This window comes from Rhinoderma darwinii, chromosome 7 (assembly GCF_050947455.1).
Source record: "Rhinoderma darwinii isolate aRhiDar2 chromosome 7, aRhiDar2.hap1, whole genome shotgun sequence".
Classification (NCBI taxonomy): domain Eukaryota; kingdom Metazoa; phylum Chordata; class Amphibia; order Anura; family Rhinodermatidae; genus Rhinoderma; species Rhinoderma darwinii.
In genome coordinates, this window is record NC_134693.1 from 101,458,310 (window position 1) to 101,475,955 (window position 17,646).

General features: G+C 43.1%; 1 protein-coding gene across 2 annotated transcripts in view; it reads left to right on the plus strand.

The window, feature by feature from the left end:
• Positions 1-17,646, plus strand: part of ATRIP (ATR interacting protein) — a 129,877-nt gene that overhangs the window by 15,548 nt on the left and 96,683 nt on the right. For both annotated transcript variants that reach the window (XM_075833736.1, XM_075833735.1), the window contains exon 4: positions 3,859-4,029. In XM_075833736.1, coding sequence (XP_075689851.1) covers positions 3,859-4,029 — 171 coding nt within the window. The remainder of the gene's footprint in view (positions 1-3,858; positions 4,030-17,646) is intronic.

Below are 17,646 nucleotides of genomic sequence, written 5' to 3' on the forward strand. Positions count from 1 at the left end.
ATACATAAATAATGTTTAAAAGTGTTAAAAAAAATAAAAAATATACGCATATGATAGTGGTGATATCGTAACAACCCATATGATAAAGTTAACATGTTTTTCAAGCCGCACGTTGAAAAACGTAAAAAAAATAAAAAAAAAACTTCACTTTTTTTTTTTCCCCCCATCTCCTCCCAAAGCAAATACTAAAAGTTTATCCACAGGTTATGTTTAACCCAAAATGGTTGTATTAAGAAATTACGGTGACCTAAATCCTACGTCATTTTTTTTTTTTTTTCCATGATATTTACTATTCTTGTGCAAAAGTAATAAAAAAAATAAATAACCAAGACAATACATATTTGGTATTGACCGTGATCGCACCAACCCATAGAATAAAGGTAATATGTTTATGCCGCACAGTGAACGTGTAACGTGGTTTTCTTTTGTTTATTTAACCACCCTCTCCCAAAGAAAGTTCATAAAATGTAAAACAATAATTTACAGGGGATAGAACCATTTTAGGGTACATTTGAAAATGACTTGTTCCACAAAAAACAAAGCTCCCGGCAAATGCTCCATATGTTTCTATAGCCTCTTCACCACAAGTGTTCTTTTCGGACACTTCCGGGCTGGTTTACCTTTTTTCAACTGTAAGGAATAGGGCAGTAGGCTTTTCTTTTTACATGGGAGCCTATGGGCGACCTATGCCTCTACAGTGGCATCTGTGGAATGTATAAGTCGTGAAATACTCCCGACGTTATAGACCCTCGGGTAATGTTAGATGTGATCGGTATTTGGGTAGGAACACAGTAGGCGGATACGCTGCCAAGAAGTACACATCTTATCTGCCCTGGTAGCGTCAGGGAATTCTGTCTGAAAAACCGCACCCCAAGTTGTGGTGCAGTTTTTCGGGTGGCATGTCAGATGCGGAAATCCTGCAGCAATAAAAGAAAAAAAAAGGACTTGCCCATGTCGTATTTATGACAACACATCCCTCTCTTCTGAGCGTAGTACGGCCTCCTGGGATGACACTGTAGTCCAAGTGAACACTGCAGCCTTTGATTGGCCGCAGCAGTCACATGAGATGAAACGTCATCCCAGGTAGGCTGCGCACCGAATAGAGGATCGTGCCGCTATGTCTACTGCCGGTGATCAGTATAAACTTATTTTTATGTGAAATAAAAAAAAAACGTTCTTTTTTTCTCACTTGTGATTTTTGCGGTGGAAGTTGCAACACATAGCTCTTTGTTGTGGGTTTTACCTGCCCAATCAATTCAATGGGGAAAATCTGCAACAGAAGAGCCACGATTCTGCAGCATAAATTCATATGCGGTGGATTAAAAAACCGCACCGCAGGTCAATTTATGAATGGTTTTATGGCAGATTTTCCTCTGAGTGTGGATGAGCTCTGTTCAAATCTCACCCACACAGAGGCTACTGTACTACTCTGCGCATTTTTTGCAATTAAATACGTTGCGGATAATCCGCAGTATTTACGCTATGTGTATCCCTAACTTTGGGCTATGTTCTCACGGTGGATTATGCTTGGGTCCCGCCGCAAAATCTGCTGCAGAATTATTCCTGCCATCAGCAGGAAGATTCCTCCTCGAATCCACTTATTTTTTTTCTCCCCTCATTTCATTAGCACCTGTTGCGTGAATTACAGACAGCACACGGATGACGTCCGTGTGCTGTCTGGTTTTTTTCACGCACCCATAGACTTTAATGGGTTGCATGGTGCGCAGAAACGCATAAAATCGGACGTGCGGTAAATTTCACGTAACGGACACACTCTGTGAAAAACAATGCATGTCTGAATAGCCCCATTGATTTTCATAAGTCCGTGTGGTGTCCGTGAAAAAAAACGGACAGCACACGGACGTGAAATACGCTTGTGTGAATAAGGCCTAATAGTAATTCACTCCATCATGTTTCTCACAGCCATAATGAACAACACTGGGTTAATATGAGAGGTTCATGAATGGGTTAATTACTATTAATGAGAGGCACATGGAGGTACTAAATTCATAACCTCGTGCCTCACATTAATAAGTGAAAGAAAGCAGTTTTTATTTAATTTTTTTCATAGTGTACACATCATTCATGCTATAAATTTGTTGTGCGGTCGCGACGATACCGAATGTGTATATTTTATGTATTAAGACTTTTATTTTAATGTTTATTGCAAAAAATGTTTTTATTGCAAACATTACTTTATTTCTTTTACTTTATTTTTTTTTTAGCTTTAATGTCCTGGCATATATCTATATGCCAGTACATTAGCCTGTGTACTGATAGGACACACCTAAAGAGGCTCTGTCACCAGATTTTGCAACCCCTATCTGCTATTGCAGCAGATAGGCGCTGCAATGTAGATTACAGTAACGTTTTTATTTTAAAAAAACGAGCATTTTTGGCCAAGTTATGACCATTTTTGTAGTTATGCAAATGAGGCTTGCAAAAGTCCAAGTGGGTGTGTTTAAAAGTAAAAGTCCAAGTGGGCGTGTATTAGGTGCGTACATCGGGGCGTTTTTACTACTTTTACTAGCTGGGCGTTCTGATGAGAAGTATCATCCACTTCTCTTCAGAACGCCCAGCTTCTGCCAGATCACGCTGTGACGTCACTCACAGGTCCTGCATCGTGTCAGACGAGCGAGGACACATCGGCACCAGAGGCTTCAGTTGATTCTGCAGCAGCATCGGCGTTAGCAGGTAAGTCGATGTAGCTACTTACCTGCAAACGCTGATGCTGCTGCAGAATCAACTGTAGCCTCTGGTGCCGATGTGTCCTCGCTCGTCTGACACGATGCAGGACCTGTGAGTGACGTCACAGCGTGATCTGGCAGAAGCTGGGCGTTCTGAAGAGAAGTGGATGATACTTCTCATCACAACGCCCAGCTAGTAAAATTATTAAAAACGCCCCGATGTACGCACATAATACACGCCCACTTGGACTTTTACTTTTCAACACACCCACTTGGACTTTTGCAAGCCTCATTTGCATAACTACAAAAATGGTCATAACTTGGCCAAAAATGCTCGTTTTTAAAAAATAAAAACGTTACTATAATCTACATTGCATCGCCTATCTGCTGCAATAGCAGATAGGGGTTGCAAAATCTGGTGACAGAGCCTCTTAAGTATGCCCTTACAGGAAATATGGATAGACAGCCTTGGCTGTCTGCCCGTATATGATATGTCCCTCGATTGCGTCTCAGGGATTCCCTTTTACGCGATCCAAGGGACATCCCCCCCCCCCCCCCTTTTCCACTTGAATGCTTTTGTCAGCTTTGATCACGCCATTCAAGGGAATAGCGGCGGAAAACAGAAGTTAGATCAGGGCTGCCATTGCCCCGCTCCTGACATCACGTGTGCACGCGCGGTCAGCATGAGGTGATGCGGCCAACATTGCGCTAATGAGCACTGAAGACTGAACATGAGGGTGTCTTGCAGTGTGCCCGCCATGTTCTCGGTCTTCTGTGCCGGTGCTCTTTAGTGTAGCGCCAGCCACATCACATTATGCTGAACGCGCGCACACACTTTTTGTCAGGATCGAAATTGTATCACTGCGTCTTGCAACCCTAGCTGCAATCACACATGCAGTTTTTTCCCCCGCTAAACAGAGTGGATACAAAAGAAGAGGGTAAGTGTGAGTCCTTCCTTCATACTTTTCCTTCTTTTTGGATCCACTCCTGGCTTTTGCACAAAAACGGCCACGAAAACGCATGTGTGATTCCAGCATTAGGAAGTTCAGGTTTTAAACAATGCCGATCTACTTTTTCTACAGACATCACGGCTGTGGAAGGAAAACAGCCAAGTTTTGTTCTTTGTTCTGTCAATGTGGTAATTCCTTTTTCTCTCATTTTGTACTTTCAGCTGAAGATACTACAAGATGATATTATTTTCAAGAATGGCGAAATTAAAGTATTGCGAGATGCCTTGCATCAGACAGAGTCTAGCCTTGAGCAGCAAAGAATTGCTCATGTGGTGGTGGAAAAGGAGAAGACTCAAATACAGTGTGCAAAAGAAAAAGATTTGTTGAAAAAAGTAAGTTTTTTTTTTTTTTCATGGGCAGCAGCAGTGATGGCTCTTTATCTTCTGATAGTAAAGATATTTATTTAAAACCAAGATATTATTTGATCTACTGTTGTTTATCTGAAGAAATACTGTAATTATTTATTTTAAGGGGTTTTCCCACGAGGGACGTTTATGACATATCCACAGGATATCCTCAGAAAAAGCGTGGTTGAACAGCAGCACACGTCTCCCAAATTTCAATGAATAAGTTATTTTATTGGTTAAACATTCAGTAAAAAATTGAAAACAATGACGGCGGCCATGTGCATGTCGTACGATTTGCGGGCGGCCCGCGGCTGACAGTCCGCTGACAGTCCGCAGCCGCCCGACCCGAAAATCACGGCCGTGCACATGGCTATGGTCGTGTGCATGAGGCCTTACAGTCTGAAATAAATACACTTTACTACCTCCCCGTGAGAATCCCTCCCTCCCTCCCTCGAAAAGCCCAGAAACAAAACAAAAAATATTAATAAATGAAATTGACTCCCTAAAATGAATCCCCCACCCCACCCTTTTTGGTGTTCCCTAAATTATATATAAAATCAATAATTAGAAACTGTGTGATAGGTCTCAAAACAGGGGAAGTTGCAGAGGCCTGGATTTGAAGGGCACATGGGGCAGTAAAACGCGGTATCCCTCCTCCTTCCATGTCTACTACACACCCGGCATCTCCTTTGGGGGTATTCCTTATTCTCAGTGGCAGGGACGGGGTATAAGAAGTGGCGCTCAGTTAGCCTTTTGACTTCCTCTGACTCAAAGGATTCGCCAGGTGCGGGGGAGTCAAACAGGAGGCACTCTCTATAATGTTTATTGGAGGAAACTGAGCGTTCCCTGGGTCTTGTAGAGCACATAGCTGTTATAAGTAGCCATCTGGATGAGGTAGATCGCTACCTTTTTATACCAGGCCCTAGTTTTGCGATTGACCAGATACGGTTGTAGGACCTGGTCAGATAGATCGACTCCCCTCATGAACTTGTTATAGTCCACCACACATACCGGTTTCCTCTTATCAGAGGTAGCGCCCCTCTCTCTCACTGCCACTGTGGTGTCCTCATGCACGGTGGAGAGCATTTGAACCTCCTTTTTATCACTGGATTTGACAGCGAGCAACTGGTTGCTTGCAAATGAGTGTCGCACCCCTTTCTATTCGCCTGGACACCAGTTGTTGAGGGAAGCCGACTCTATTTTTGCATACCTTCCCACAGGCCCCTGTATTAGCAGCATGGAGGGACTTATACAGGGGGACACTGGTTAATAATTGTCGGTGTACACATGGTACCCCTTCTGTAGGAATGGCACCATGAGTTCCCAGACAATTTTCCCACTAATGCCAACATCCTCTGGGCATCCTGGGGGATTAAGGTGGCGGTCCGTGCCCATATATATATATATATATATATATATATATATATATATATATATATATATATATATATATATAGGCACGGACCGCCAACTTAATCCCCCAGGATGCCCAGAGGATATATATATATATATATTTTTTTTTTTTTTTAAAAGCCACAGGTGTAGCCCGTTGTGCTCTCGCACACCTTATAGAGTTTCACATTGTATCGGGCTCTTTTGGAGGGGATGTATTGGCGAAACCATAGACGGCCCTTGAAGGACATAAGGGACTCGTCTACCGCTATTTTTTGGCCTGGGGTGTATAAATTTACAAATTACTCAGATAGGAGGGAGATGAGGGGTCTTAACTTGTTGAGGCGCTCATGGCCTGGGTCACTTCTTGGGGGGATTTGGGAGTTGTCTGAAGTGCATGAAACGCATTAGAGTCTAATAGCGCGTTCGGGCCATGACAGCAGCAAATACAGGGGTGCTGTGGATAGCGCTGGTAGCCCAGTAGGAGCGGATAGAGGTTTTTTTTACTATCCCCATGTTTAGGGTAATTTCCAAAAAATTTTTAATCTCACAGACGGTTGTGGGGATCCATCCTCTGGCATAGTAAGACCTGGGATTTTGGGTGACAAATTGCCTGGCGTATAAATTCGTCTGCTGGACAATTAGTTCCTGGACCTGATCGCCTATAAACAAATTAAAAAAATTATAGGGGGTAAAATTTGCGACATCAGTGTTGATGCTTGGAGTCGCTGTAAATGGTGGAAAAAGAAACTGCAGGATCCCACATTGCAGGAGGGACTGAATTACTAGGGACTGCTCCTGACCCTTCACCCGTGACAGCTGCGTCCACCACCAAAGGGCTGGGGGGTCCAGTGGCAGAAGCAGAACTTGTCGCTTTCTGAGCCAAGTTCTGCTTCTGACGCAGTGTCCGTACCGCTGCCGGAACTGCTAGAGCACAGCATGGCGTATGCCTGCTCTGCAGAGAACATTCTGCAATATTTTTATTACATTTTTCTTGCTACACTAAACTAACAAATAAAAATTTTTTTGTGTGTGTGTGTATATATATATATATATGTGTGTGTATGTGTACAACAATAACAAAAAAAAAAGAAAAAATACGGTAAACTGCAGTTAACAGCACGAGATTTGTATAGTCTCACCCTCTCCCTCCTAATCCTATGCTGTATTTTGTAAATATGGGACTATGGTCACTGTGATAGGTATATCACAGGGACCATATGATCAGGGACCAATTATAAGTGTCCCTGATCAGTTTCTATTTACAGGCAGAATAGCTGCCTTAGACTGACTGCGCATGCGTGCGCCATTTTTCTTTTTTTTTCCTGGCAGTTAGAGGTGGGGGGCACGATCAGTGGCAGCGGGTGCCTAACAAGTAGTTTTTTTTTTTTATCTCCTCTCACCTAACATACATGGTGAGAGGAGATAAAAAAAAAAACTCATTTACATTGGCACATACATTGTAACGGCGGTCTCCGGTATTCGTTGAATACCGCCGATCGCTGATATGGGGACCGCAAACAGCGGTCCCCAGTCACTGCTCCAAGCCCTCAGCTTCCTCCGGTAGCTGAGAACAGGGAGCTAACCCTCCCCCCGGTGATGCTATTTTATTCCAATGCAGTAACGTAGAAAGTCTATTGCATCGGAATAAAGGCCGTTAGTGACCGACGTAAAAACACTATGGGGCGGTCACTAACTGGTTAAATAACACCATTTTGGGCTAAATAGAACGTGTTGATTAGCTTTTATTCGTTTTTTTATTCTTTCACCAATGACCGCACTCCTGGAGAGACATTCCATTCGCTGAACAGGAAGCCTAATGATATAAAAAAGGACAACCTCTCCACATAACCAGTCAGGTTTCTTGTTCTCTGGATGAGATTGTCCTGATAACAAACACATCTCCTGGATTGAAGATCCCCTAGCAGGTACTTACCTGGTCTCCTAGGGGTACTCTGTAGGTATAAGCCTCTTCAGGAGCAACCTTAAGCCTGAGTCTGGTTACTACCTCTCCCCGGCACCGCTTCCCTCTGCGGAAGTGGTCCGGTCCAGTGGAGGGGACGTGCCTATGTCCCAGGAAGCGGTGTTCCGGTGGCCCGCCAGGGGGGAGGAGGGGATACAGTGTGCTGTAGCCAGAGGGCCTCCCCAGCCATTCCTAGGCATATTTAGACAGAAGATGGCTCCTTTCTCCACTAAGTGACCAGAATGGAGACGCCAGAAGCAGCAGGGCACGCTACGCAATCAGATGTTAGAAGATCTTCAAATGCGGTACTTTGAAGATTACATAAGATCATCTGACATGGTAGGACAATGTTTTTTTGTTTTTTTTGTATATTATGTTTTTAGGCCAGAGAGGGTCCTATAAAAAAAAATAATTGGACAAGAACTGTAACTAGGAGCGTGCTGTGTGTAACAAAAAACTAGGAGATTCTTATACAAAGATATTATGTCAAACCTGTTTAGATAAAATTCTCTAGGAGGAATCTACTAGCCTTGCCTCTAGTACTAAAGATATGGTGTGGGCTGAGGATAGGAATTCCCTTAAAGAGGCTCTGTCACCAGATTTTGCAGCCCCTATCTGCTATTGCAGCAGATCGGCGCTGCAATGTAGATTACAGTAACGTTTTTATTTTTAAAAAACGAGCATTTTTGGCCAAGTTATGACCATTTTTGTAATTATGCAAATGAGGCTTGCAAAAGTCCAAGTGGGTGTGTTTAAAAGTACAAGTCCAAGTGGGCGTGTATTAGGTGCGTACATCGGGGCGTTTTTAATACTTTTACTAGCTGGGCGCTGTGAAGAGAAGTAACATCCTCTTCTCTTCAGAACGCCCAGCTTGTGACAGTGCAGATCTGTGACGTCACTCACAGGTCCTGCATCGTGACGGCCACATCGGCAGCAGAGGCTACAGTTGATTCTGCAGCAGCATCAGCGTTTGCAGGTAAGATCGACTTACCTGCAAACGCTGATGCTCCTGCAGAATCAGCTGTAGCCTCTGGTGCCGATGTGGCCGTCACGATGCAGGACCTGTGAGTGACGTCACAGATCTGCACTGTCACAAGCTGGGCGTTCTGAAGAGAAGAGGATGTTACTTCTCATCAGAGCGCCCAGCTAGTAAAAGTATTAAAAACGCCCCGATGTACGCACCTAATACACGCCCACTTGGACTTGTACTTTTAAACACACCCACTTGGACTTTTGCAAGCCTCATTTGCATAACTACAAAAATGGTCATAACTTGGCCAAAAATGCTCGTTTTTTTAAAATAAAAACGTTACTGTAATCTACATTGCAGCGCCTATCTGCTGCAATAGCAGATAGGGGTTGCAAAATCTGGTGACAGAGCCTCTTTAAGTCCTTAAGGAAGAAGCAGGATTTACCTAGTACCTCTTCTGGCAGAACAAATATTTCTGACTCTTCTAGTAAAGATAACTGTTCGAGGAAGAGCTAGGCCCTTCCGACGATTCCTCTGAAAAAGACTGTGAAGGAAAGAATCTGTTCTCTGCTGAGGATGTGGATCAACTCCTTAAAACCGAGCCACTATGAATCGATAACCCCGAATAGCCCAGGATATTATGTTTGAGGACCTAGATAAAGAAAACCGAGAACCTTTCCCATCCATCAATTATGTAGCCAGCTTTCTTAAAAGGGAGTGGAATAACCCCAACTGGAAGTTGGACATTCCTAAGACCCTAAAAAGGAAATATCCTTTAGAGGAAGAAATTTGCAAAGACTGGGATAATATTCCTAGGCTTGATGTCCCAGTAGCCAAAATATCAAGGAAAAATGCCTTACCATTTGAAGATCTTAGACCCCTTTCTGACCCTATGGAAAGCAGACTATTATTTAAAGAGAACTTGGAAAACCTCTAATAAGGGTCTTCAAGCCAGGTATTGCATCTACCTGTGTGGCTAGGTCCTTAACAATTTGGATCTCAGAACTGGAACTGCATATTAGTGACAAAACCTCCCGAGAGCAAATCCTTTCCTCCCTCCCTGTACAATCTAAGGCATCAGATTTTTTGGCCGATGCTTGAGTGGAATCAGTCTGCCTATTGGTTAGATCTTCAGGCCTTTAATCTCGGCGAGAAGGGCTATCTAGATGAAAACATGGAAAGGAGACACAGGCTCAAAGGGAAGGTTTCGCTCCATTCCATTTCCTGGGGAATTTTTGTTTTGTCCTCCGTTGGAAGACCTCCTTGAGAGAGCCTCAGACAGGAGGAAGGGATTCCCTACTCAGAGTAGACCAGCCTAATCAAAAGCTTACCAGATTTAAAAACCTCAAAATTCCCTAGGAAAAACAGGAGATGCATTTTCAGGCCCCAGAATGATCCCAAAAATAAGATCACCATCAATAACGCCAGAGGTAGGGGGTGTGAGGTTGCCTATCCCTATTTTTTTTTTCAAAATTGGTACAAAAGTTCTGCAAATCTTTGGATACTGAGTATTATAATAACAGGACGTTTGGAGTCAAAACCCCTCCACCCAACAGGTTCCTCCCCACGGAGGTTCAAAAAGACCCAGAAAAACAACTAGTTTCAGTTCTAGCAAATAAGTCTAGTCCCCAGGCTAGAAATAGGGAAAGGCTACTATTCCCCTAATTTTTGGGTAAAAAAAAGCCATGGGGAAATTCAGGGTAATCCTAAAGCAACTAAATACCTTCCTGGCTTACATAGAGTTTTGGGTGAAAAGGATTCCTTCACCAGTGAATCTCCTCTACAAAGACTGTGTAATGACATCAATAGACCTGGAGGATGCCTATTACCATGTCCCAGTTTGCAGTATTCACCAAAAATACCAGGAGTACTCGCCAAATTGATTGCAAAAATGACTTCTTACATCAGAACCAAAGACATTTTTCTAATCTCAAAGTTAGACGACTTTCTAATAGTGACACTCAGTTAAGATCCTGATGCTCCATCCTAATAGATTTGGGGTGAAACATAAACCATGAAAAAATGAAGCCTGACTCCTTCCAGCAGGTGTATAGTTTTTGTTCCTTCCTCTGGGGAAGATTCAAGCTTTGCTAGAAAAGGTTTCAGACCTTTTTATACAACACACGACCTCTTTAAGTAGGGCTACGTCAGTCCTTGGCCTTCTGACATCTTGTATTCCAGTTGTAATGTGGGTGCAATTCAGGTCCAGAGCTCTTCAACTGGACATCTTTGAAAAGTGGGACAAAAGAAGGTTCTCCTTGGATCATCACCGTAGCCAGACTTTTTCTCAGGTGGTGGATGAACAGCGAGACTCTCAAGAAAGGGGTTTTGTGGGTAACACCAACACTCAACATAACTATGAATACGAGCCCCTGGGGTTGTGGAGCGCACTGCAACTCCTACCTTCAGGATCAATGGGACAATCAAATTTCCATTAGATCTTCCAACTTCAAGGAGCTCTGAAAGACGCTCGACATATAGTCTCAGGAATAAAATGTAAAAAAACGACTCCGACAATACAACTACAGTGGCATACTTAAATCATCAAGACCAAACCCACTGATGAATTTATCCACCAGGATATTTTCATCAGCTGAACTCCACTTATTGTCCCTTTCAGCAGTCCAACTGAGGGAGAAGGACAATCAGGTAGCAGATCTTTTGAGCAGGAACAGGTTACTATTGTTGGAATAGTCCCTAAACTCAAATCTTCTAAAAGATCATATCCAGGTGGGGGGAGCTCACTCAGTATCTCTTTGCTGCCAGGGAGAACAGGAAAGTTACCAGATTCTTTTTCCTAGATTTCACAGGCTATCCAGTTGCAGTGGACGCACTTTTCCAATGCTTGTCAGGAACAGGGTTATGGCTCCCCCTCCCTTTTGTCGCCAAGGGTATTAAAAATGCTCTGTCACCAGATTATAAGTGCCCGATCTCCTACATATTCTGATCGGCGCTGTAATGTAGATAATAGTGTTTTTTATTATGAAAAACGATCGTTTTTGAGCTAGTTATGAGCAATTTTAGACGTATGCAAATTAGTTTCTTAATAGACAACTGGGCGTGTTTTTACTTTTTACCAACTTGGCGTTGTAAAGAGGAGTGTATGAGGCTGACCAATCAGTGACCAATCAGTGTCATACACTTCTCATTGTTCCAGCCCAGCTTCTTTCACTGCAAAGTGTATGACACTGATTGGTCAGCGTCATACGCTCCTCTTTACAACGCCCAGTTGGTAAAAAGTAAAAACACGCCCAGTTGTCTATTAAGAAACTAATTCGCATAAATCTAAAATTGCTCATAACTTGCTCAAAAATGATTGTTTTTCAAAATAAAAACCACTGCTGTTCTCTACATTCCAGCGCCGATCACATTATGTAGGACATAGGGCACTTACAATCTGGTGACAGAGCCTCTTTAAAGAAAATCAGAAAGGACAGGGCCTCCGTTATCTTAACTACTCCCTTCTGGCCGAAAAGACCCTGGTTCACTTGGTTGAGGAGAATATCCTCAGCTCAGCCATGAGTATTCCCAGACAGATCAGATCTCTTGTTCTGTGGCCCAGTAGTTCAACGCAAAATATCCAAACTGCACCTTACTACATTGAAACTAAGAGGATGATTCTCAGGAAGAGTGTTCTCAAAGTCATTTCCACATTACTAGCCAGCTGGAAGCCGGTTACCTATAAGATCTACTGAGAGCGTTTCTCATATTTTTGCAGTTATAGATCATAATCCTCTAGCCAAACCTGTTATCTCCTTGATTTGGGATTTTCTCCAGGCCATGCTGGACAAAAATCTTAAGCCATACACCCTGAAGGTACAAGTTTCTGCCCTTGGTTCTTATTTTTGTTTTTAGGTTAGTCAAACAACCCTGGGTCAGGAGGTTCCAAGTCTCAGATTAGATATTCAGTCCCACAGTGGGATCTAAATACTGTTTTCACCGCCATGACAGGCTCAACTTTTGAGCCCATAGGCTCTTTGTCTATAAAAACGTTTACACTCAAGATGACATTCCTACTAGCTGTGACCACTGCCCGTGATGTAAGTGAAATTCAAGCCCTCTCTGCATTCCTTTCATACGCTTTTAGTTCTAGAGGATAGGATTATTATGAAGACCACACCAGGGTTCATACCAAAGGTAGTCTACCCCCTTCCATCAGAATCAGGAGATTATTGTCCCTTCTGTAATTTACCTAAAAACCTTAAGGAGCAGCAGTTAAATTACTTGTATGTAGGAAGGTGCTTGATTCAATACCTAGAGGTCACCAAGGATTGGAGCTCACCTGATGATCTTTTTTTGCAATTTCAGGGTCCTAATAGAGGTTTGGCAGCTAGTAGGCCTACTATAGCTAGATGGATTAAACAGGTCAGCCTACGTTAGTCAAAACATCCATCCTCCAGAATTCTTTAGGGCTCATTCCACAAGGACAGTGTCCACTTCCTGGGCTAATGCATCCTTTAGATCAAATATGCATAGCTGCTACATGGAGTTCACCTCACACCTTCATTAAGCATTACAGTTAACACCTGCACACAGCCTCTGATGTAGCTTTTTGTAGGAAAGTTCTACCAACTGTTGTCCCACCCTAAAATGTGGGTTCTATTGTTAATCTCCAGGGGTGCTGTCATAGGTGAAGGGGTAAAAGATAGATTACTTACCGGTAATCGATTTTTCATTAACCTATTACAGCACTCCCTAGTCCCCCCCCCCCTCCCTTTTTTCCCCCTTTTCCATAATAAAAAATGTACTCTACCTGATTAAAAATTCAGACCGACTTCACAACATGTTTTACGTTGGTCAACAAATTTTGTTTTTTTCTGATCTCTGATTCTTCGCTCTCCTAATCTGTTCGGTCGTGCCCAATAGGTCCTGCCTTTTTTGTTTCATTGGATTTATCACTACCAGTTAATGGCCCTCCCTTTCGGATTAGTAACAGCCACATGAGAGTTAAGAAAGGCCATCACCGCTGAGAACCTTTGTGAACACTCAAGGACTGGTGGCCATACTCTACCTGAACGACGTCATGATAAAGGCCTCATCCTTGTCGGCCTACCTGGAAAGTCTTCGAATCCCTCTGGACACACAGTTCTGCTTTGGCTGGATAATAAACCGTTCCAAATTATCAGTATCCCTATCTCGATTCTTGCTCGGCATGTTTCTTTCACAGGAGAATCTCCACTACCTCCAACAGAAGATCTGGTCTTCGTTCGCCATTGCATGAGTCTTCTGTGCCTCGAGGTCTCCTTCATGGAATCCATTCCATATGCCCAATTTCACACCCACCCCCTTCAGTGGGCGGTACTGACTCATGGGGACAAGTCTATGGCGTCTCTGGATCACTCCAATTATCTCCACCTGTTAGGCCGACAATCTCTCTGGTGGTGGCTACCCTCCCCCAACCAGACTCTGGGACACTTCTTCCTTCTGCTTCAGGATGTATGGTCACCTCAGGAGTTTTTATCCCAATCAAGGTTCTGGAGCTTTAGCCCATTTTCATCTCCATTCAACACTTTTTTTTTTTTTTTTTTCTCCTCCTTTGGTGGGCTCGCCAGTTCGGGTTCAAATGGAAAATGCAATGACTGTTGCCTACCCCAACCATCAGGGCAGGACATGCAACGCTGTGGCAATGGTGGGGACAACCAACATCATGAGGAGGGGCAGAAACACGTGCCAACTCAGCAGATCTTGCTCCAGGAGTGGGTAACTGGATAGCCAGTGATCTCACAGAGAATGCTTTGATCAGGCATATGGGCTTTTCATCCATAGGTCTTCGACGCATTGTACGCCAGGTGGGGTCACCCAGATGGGAACCTCACGGCCTCCAGACTCAATCACAGTGACAGGTCATAAGCATACAGACATTGTGTATAGTGTTGCTATCCTTCCTTACCTAGCCCTACAGTGGAACAATGCAGCTGTCATTAAATCTCCGTCTTTCTAATGATGAGATGACTCTGCTCACATGTCCCAGTCTATACAGCAAAATGGACAAGTGAGCTGCAGAAAGCAAGAAATGTTTATTATGACTGCTTTAGTGGCTAGTGTGAAAATTTTACTATTTCAAGATTTTTGTTGAATTGGTCAGCTAGGTATTCTTGTCGTCTTTAAATGGCAATCGGAGTTTATCACGTAATTTTTTTTTTCAATTACTGGATTTTTCGGACTATAACACGCACTTTTTAGCAAGAATAAATCTTACTAAAAAGTCCCTGCGTCTTATAGTCGGCAGTCAAGGGGCCCGGCTGTGCCAGAACCCCTGACAGCTTCCTTAGCCCCTTCCCAACTCATGATGTGCAGGCACATCATGGAGCAAGGGGTGGTATGTTTGGAGCGGGCTCACGCACTGAGCCAGCTCGATACACTGCATGTGTTCACTGTTCCTGCCCGTTAGAGCAGCGTGTCAGCTGTAAATCACAGCTATCGCAATGTTCCTGGCTGTTTAACTATTTAAAGAGGTTTTTCATGAGGGACATTTATGACACATCCACAGGATATGTCTTAAATGTCAGATAGATGTGGGTCCCACCCCTGGGACCTGCACCTATCTCTAGAACGGGGCCCCCTAAAGCCTGTTCTAGCTGTTTGTGCTCACTTTGCCTCCCGGCCACTTACTGATTTACATGGTCGGGTGTTACGGAAACAGCGTAACTTGCTGATCTACGCTGCTTCCGTAACCCCCATAGTAGTGAATGGCCGTTATGGAAGCAGCGTAACATGCGAGCTGCTCTATTTCCGTAACTACTATTCAATTGATCCAATTAATCCACGCATCGTGATCGGGGGGCGCCGATGGTTGTCTTAATGGGCCTCCGGCAGGGCTTAGCAGAAGCCTGTAAAAATGACAATATACTGCAATACCTTTTTGTATTGCAGTGTATTGTACCAGCGATCCAATGATCGCTAGTTCAAGTACTCCAGGGGAACTAATAAAATGTTTAAAAAAAAAAAAAAGTCAGATACATTTTAGGTATAAAAAAAAAATTGTACATTTTTAAAAAAAAAACATTTCCCATTTTTTTTTCCCCCAAGATTTACAGTGCTGTGTGTATTAATGTTTGTGTTATCTGTTCACTGAACAGTCAGATTTGACAGAACTCTGTGTGTAAGGCTGCGTTCACATCTGCGCTAAGGCTCCGTTCCAACGTTCTGTCCGATCTTTCCGTCGGAACGGAGCCCTGACAGACACAAACGGAAACCATAGGTTTCCATCAGCATTGATTTCAATGGTGACGGGTCCGGTCCCAATGGTTTCCGTTTGTCTCAGTTGTGCAAGGGTTCCATCTTTCTGACAGAATCAATAGCGTAGTCAGCTATCTCCTGAAGACAAATAGATGCCTGGAGTAGCAGACTGCGCTTTGAGCTTCAAAGGTCCTTGCAGTGCAGTGTAATGGAAGCAGCATGTGCTGTGTGTAAAGTATCTCTGTGTTATCTGCGCTAGGGCTTCAGGATATAAGACGCAGCAGAAGATTACAGCTCCGATTCTAAGATAAAAATACTGCGTCTTATACTCCAAAAAATACAGTACTCTGTTTAAAGTAAAATGGAGACGTGTGCGGAGTCTCACATAAGGATAATGTGGGTGTTTAGTGCTAATATTTCCAATCAACTGATCACCAGTGATGGGTCCCACATTGATTCCCCATTTTCTTTGAATTTCCAAAGGATAAGGCCGCAGATGAGTTGTTTATAAATATAGGAGAACGCTCCCGAAGCAGAGACCGAATCGAAAATTGTGATGAAGTCAGCATAGAAGTATTTATACTTTGTGCCTCAAAGGCATGCCTCACGTGTAAAAATTGATCAAAATATCCATGTGGGAGATCATAATATTTTTTAATTTGGTCAGAAGTTTTAAATTCCCATCTGGTTTATATATAGTTCCTTTTCTCTCCCAGTGTGAGAAGTCCTCCAGTTTAACTCCTTAACGCCGAAGGACGGATATATCCGTCCTCAGCAGCTGCTAGTTCGTGCAGGAGGACGGATATATCCGTCCTGTGATGGCGCGGGTACTGAGACTGTACCCACGCGATCAGCGGCAGGAGCACGGCTGTTATACTCAGCCTGGCTCCTGCTGCAACTGCCGAAATCGAAGCGCACTTCGATTCCGGCAGTTTAACCCATTAAATGCCGCTGTCAATAGTGACAGCGGCATCTAATGTGTTTGACAGAGGGAGGGAGCTCCCTCTGTCACCCGATCGGCGCCCCCGCAAACAAATCGCGGGTCGCCGTCGGGTTTCCATGACAGCCGGGGGTCTAACAAAGACCCCCAGGTCTGCCTTCAGCATCTGCCTGTTAGGCGATGCCGGAGGCATGACCTAACAGATTGCCTGTCAGTTTTACACTGACAGGCAATAATGAGTATAATAACTAAGTATACCAAAGCATTATATATGCGATCGGCACATCGCTTAGTGAAGTCCCCTGATGGGACTTAAAAAAAAAAAAAAATGTCAATCAGTTAAATAAAGTTTGTAGAAAAAAATAATAATAATTACAGTCAAAATCAAATAAAACTACTTTTTTTGCCCAAAAAGTGGTTTTATTCAGTAAAAGTGTCAAAACAAATCACACATACACATATATGGTATCCCCGCGATCGTAACAACTTGACCAATAAAATTAACACATTAATTAAACCGCCGGATGAACGGCGTCCAAAAAAACCGCAAAAAACAACGACAAAATTCTCTCTTTTCTCCCATTCCCCCCATAAAAAATAAAATAAAAGTTAATCTATAAGTCCTATGTACTCCAAAATAGTACTAATGAAAACTACACATTGGCCCGCAAAAATCAAGCCCACATACGGCCACATTGACAGAAAAATAAAAAGATTACGGCTCTTGGAACGCGGCGATGCAAAAACAAGTAATTTTTTTCTAAAAGGGTTTTTATTGTGCAAACGTAGGAAAAACATATAAAACCCTTACATATTTGGTATCCCCGTAATAGTGCCTACCCATAGAATAAAGTGAACATGTTATTTACGCTGCATAGTACACGGCGTAAATTTATAACGTGAAAATTAATGCTGGAATAGCTGCTTATTTTCAATTCTCTCCTAAAATAAAGTTAATAAAAGTTAATCAATATATTATAAGCATCTAAAAATGGTGCAAATACAAAATACAACTCGTCCCGCAAAAAACAAGCCCTTATACGGCTATGTCGACGGAATAAAAAAAAAGTTATGACTCTTGGAATGCAACCGTGAAAAAACAAAAAATAATCCTTGGTCATTAACGTGCAAAATGGCCCGGTCATTAAGGGGTTAAAG